Raw genomic sequence first — 4,655 nt, 5'->3', positions numbered from 1 at the left:
GAAGAAAGTCCAAGTGATTATGGGCATGGAGACATGGGAGGAAGCGGCTTTAGTGGCAGACATTGGAAACCGAACTCAAGTCCCAGTTCTTTCATTTGCAGCTGCTGCTATTACATCCGAATTGGTGCGGCTTCGATGGCCTTTCTTGGTGCAAATGGTTACCAATGGCTACGAAAAAATAAATTGCATTGCAGATATTGTTCAATCCTTCACATGGCAGAGTGTTGTAGATGTCTATGAAGAAGACATCCATGGTGGTGATTCCGGGAAGTTAACCATGTTATCCAAGGCCCTTAAAAAGAATGGGTCGACTGCGGATATAGACTATCATCTTGTCCTTCCACCATTTTCTTATCTATCTGAACCTGATCAGGAAAAAATTGTTAATAAAGAGTTGTCTAAGTTAGAAAGCAGCACAAAATCTAGGGTGTTTATTTTTCTTCAGTCATCACTGCCGCTGACAAATATTTTGTTCAAAATAGCAAAGAAGAAGGGATTTATGCGAAAAGACTCGGTGTGGATAATTGCAGACACCACATCAAGCCTTCTGAATTCTGTCAGCCCTCCTGTTATCTTTGCCATGGAAGGTGCACTTGTAATCAAGCCCTACTGTGAAAACAGTACTTCTTTCAAAGACTTCAGTGAGCAGTTTCACCAAAAATTCCAGTCAGCTTATCCTGAGGAAGATAAGTCTTTGCCGGGAATTCATGCGCTACGAGCTTAATTATGATAGCATTATGACTTTGACACAGGCAATGATGAAATCAGATGGTAAAATGAGCTCCTCAAATATGTTGGGGGATAGTATTTTATCGAGCAACTTCACTGGTTTAAGTGGAGAAATGCGTTTTCAAGAGGGTAGAGTACTATCAAGCTCTCAAAAATTCAGTATAGTGAACATTGCCAATCAGGAATACAAAAAGCTTGGCTTTTGGTCATCAGAGTCCAGGTTCTCGGATAGCCTTGCAGGTACCAAAAAAATTGATAACTTGGAAGAGTTGGGTGGTTTCGCAGAGGTGATATGGCCTGGGAATCCAGAGAGAATCCCAGGACGATGGGCACCCATGAAAATTGCAGTTCCTGGTAGAGTCTCTTTTAAGAAGTTCCTCAATGCGGGACCGGATGAGAAGTCTGGTTTTATTATCAGTCTTTATAAGGAGGTGCGAACAATTTTAGAGTGACGTTATGACATTCATCTGCCATCTCCCGATGAATTTCAAGAGTACGATGGCAGCTACAATGATTTGGTTGAATCTGTTCATAACAAGGTAATTCACACATCATCTAATCTCTTCATCATTTTCATACATTTGTCAATTTAGTTATAACCATTTAATTTCGAGTTAAGTAGACAAGTTTCATGCACCTCTATCTATCTATCCACAACCTCCAACTACATGTTACTGATCGATAAACATGTCTGTGTTTTTACTTGTGGTTCAAAATTGATTGAAGACTTTTGATGCTACTGTTGGTGACATAATGATAATAGCAAAGCGTTGGAGCCTAGTGGAATTTAGTGTGCCATTTATGGAGTCAGGTTTGTCGATGGTAGTTCCAGTGAAGCCTGATGCTTCGAAAGCATGGTTGTTTCTGAAGCCCTTCATCATGGAAATGTGGGTGGCTACGGGATCATCTTCATCTACACAATCCTCATAGTTTGGTTCTTGGAGCAACGTTCCAACCCAGAATTTAGTGGCCCATGGAAGGAACAACTTGGCAATGTGCTTTGGTTCACCTTCTCTACTCTATTCTTTGTTCACAGTAACTTATATTATTATATATAAGTTATATACCCCCTAATTAGGCTAATGGTAGCATGAAGTCTATTTTCTTTGAATTCTCTCCAAATCATGATTGGCAGTGGATACACCTTCTTATTCTTCTTCATTTTTTTTTTTTTTTGAAGGGGAGAAGATTCAAAACTACTACACTCGATCCGTGATCGTGGTGTGGCTTTTTGTGGTGTTGATCTTAACACATAGCTACACTGCCAGCCTCACTTCAATGCTCACCTTTTCAAGACTCCGGCCAACTATGACAGATATCGAGCGGCTACAGAGGACAAATGTAAGAGTGGGGTGTGCTGCATGCAATGGTGGTACATTTGTTAGAAAATACTTGGAGGATGTGTATAAATTTAAACCAGAGAACATCATCCACATCAGAAACCAAAGCGAGTACCTGAGGGCATTCGAGAATGGCAATATTTCAGCAGCATTTCTTGAAGTCCCGTATGCCAAAGTTTTTGTCAACCAATACTGCAATCGGTACGAGTACGGATCATTCACCAGCAGATTTGGAGGATTCGGCTTCGTGAGTAGTGGTGGAACTCTTTGCACTCTTTTCATTCTCTAGTATCACATAGTTAACTGCTACACTAAAAAAAAAAAAAAAAAACACATACTGCAGGCAATTGTTTCAGCTCTGCTTTGAATGTCTTCGACTCATTTTATTGATCTTTGCATAATTAATCTCGAATAAAAAATTTAATATAGAATGACAACTCTGTTTATGAACTTACGGTAACTAATTGTGATTAAATTATTGTCATGCAGGTCTTCCCTTCCAAATAGGTTCTCGATTAGCTGCTCTTGTTTCTGAAGCCATTCTTGACATATCAGAAAATGGGAGGCTAAATGAATTAGAGAAAGAGTTGTTTGATCCCTCCTCAGAGTGTTCAAAATTCCGAGCTACTAAAAACAGTGATAGCTTGAGCATTCAGGGCTTCTTGGGTCTATATATAATCTCTGCAGCCACTTCCACCATTTGTCTTCTACTCTACCTAATTATGAAGAGGAGAATCCCCCGATATTTGAGTAATGCAGAAACTAGAATTCCACAGAGAGCTTCATCTTCTGGGGATCACATTGAACTCAACATTCAGTGAAGCTTAGAATGATTGTTAAAGGACAGGAATGAATTAAAATGGTGTAATTTCAGGTTCTCTTGCACTTTTGGTCCAACAAGTTTCTGTTTTGAATATATACTGTATATTCCAGTACAAGAGCAACAAAATTTTTTATATGACCAAAATAAAGAACAAGAGTACAAATTTATTCCAAAGTAAAGGGCATTTTAAGGAGGAAATAAATCCTACTCAATCATGATTTTAACTTTGCAAAAGCACCATAATGGCATATATAAACAGTGGTAACATTTTGGACCAATAATAATTGAACATTCAAGCCTCACTATCCGACTCATAACCCAGAGTCAATCCTAGCCGTCCACAGCAGTTAAGAAAACACAATTAGGCAGATCTTCAACCGTTCGATACTGTTCCTAAAAAGCACACGGATAACTATTTGCAACAAATATAATATATATCCCAGACCTCTTCCATCCTTAGACAGAAAACCAAACCTTATATTAGTTAAATTTTATACAAGACATTCCATGGTTCATATTGTTTACTGGTAATATTGTTCTTTTAGATTTATAAGGAATTCTAGCAAAAAAGCTAGTAAATACATGGAAATATATATCATGTTGCATTTAGAAGTACCAAATTGTTCCTCTAATTCTAAATTCAAAATGCTGATGCTCCCGAACATAGCATAAATTGAAAGGTTTAGAATCAAAAGAGCTAAATTTAATATATGGAATGTAAATACAATAAAATATTGGAAATGAAAGTATAATGGTGATAATTCAAGACAAATGATTATTTAAAATAACAAGATTTCGTTTTCTGGATCCCTAATATATATATATATATATATATATATATATATATAATAAATAAATGTAATAATTAGGATGGAATCAGGTTAAACAAAATTGAGACTAAAAACTGATTGCACTCCAACACAAATAAACCTGACTAGTCAATCCAAACCGATTGCACTGGAATTGTTCATATCCGTACTTGAATCTCAATTGGCTGTTAGAATTGGCATTGACCCTCGTAACATCTTTTTGGTTTGGGCTCACTGAGCCTGTCCCATTTAAAGCTGTCTGGTAGTAGGTTTGTTTTATTTTTATTTTTATTTTTATTTTTATTTTTATTTTTCTTTTGTGGTAATAAAAAATCAACCGACTTACTAGTTACTTCGAATTTTAAGATGGTTTAAAAACTTCGGAAATATCAGCCCTCCAAAAAAAAACCCTTTTCACTTGCCCATCCATGTGGGCTAGTCTAGTTCTTTTGTTTTCCCTGTTGGGCTAATTGGTCTTTTTTGAAATTTCGTAAAATTTATTGGCATGAAATCCAACTATATAAGTTAACCCATTTTTTAACAATGATACCCTTAAGTTTCATAAAGTTAACAAAGACACCTTAATTACCTTTAACACATAGTGAATTGACACTATTACCCTTTGACTTGTTAATTGACCTACTTGAATAATATAATTACTCTTTTAACCTTTTTCAGACTATATGTATGGACCAAAATAACCGTATATAAACCTTTCACGCAAAAAAAAATACAGGACCCATATATATAGATCTCTCTCTGTGTATCACAGAGTTCACCATACCCATATAATATAAATCCAAACTGAACAAGAACTGTGAAATTTTTTATATATATAACCCAATGGATATTGGACGGGCGAGAAATCCAAACTAAACAAGGCCCAATGTAAACTGATCATCTCTGTTATGTACATATATGAACATATATAAATATATATATAACCCAATGGTG

At 36.2% G+C, this 4,655-nt stretch overlaps 1 protein-coding gene across 1 annotated transcript; it reads left to right on the top strand.

Annotated features, from left to right (window-relative positions):
- Positions 1-737: 737 nt before the first annotated feature.
- On the top strand, positions 738-2,890 carry LOC132296358 (glutamate receptor 2.9-like). The gene is made up of 5 exons (XM_059794568.1): positions 738-1,160; positions 1,456-1,540; positions 1,600-1,764; positions 1,910-2,320; positions 2,559-2,890. Exons 1-5 carry the CDS (start codon positions 738-740, stop codon positions 2,888-2,890), a joined length of 1,416 nt encoding a protein of 471 aa, XP_059650551.1.
- The last annotated feature ends 1,765 nt before the right edge of the window (positions 2,891-4,655 follow it).

The sequence above is a fragment of the Cornus florida genome, unplaced genomic scaffold (genome assembly GCF_030987335.1).
Source record: "Cornus florida cultivar Cherokee Brave unplaced genomic scaffold, ASM3098733v1 CherokeeBrave_3.0.0_Hap2_Chr02, whole genome shotgun sequence".
NCBI classification, from domain to species: domain Eukaryota; kingdom Viridiplantae; phylum Streptophyta; class Magnoliopsida; order Cornales; family Cornaceae; genus Cornus; species Cornus florida.
This window is presented reverse-complemented; position numbering and strand designations above follow the sequence as displayed.

Excerpts from the sequence above, each read along its gene's own strand:
- LOC132296358 (XM_059794568.1), top strand. The coding sequence starts at position 738 with ATGACTTTGACACAGGCAATGATGAAATCAGATGGTAAAATGAGCTCC. Across the intron at positions 1,161-1,455 it reads TTATCAGTCTTTATAAGGAG|ACTTTTGATGCTACTGTTGG; the intron begins GTGCGAACAATT and ends AATTGATTGAAG. Across the intron at positions 2,321-2,558 it reads TGGAGGATTCGGCTTCGTGA|GTCTTCCCTTCCAAATAGGT; the intron begins GTAGTGGTGGAA and ends ATTGTCATGCAG.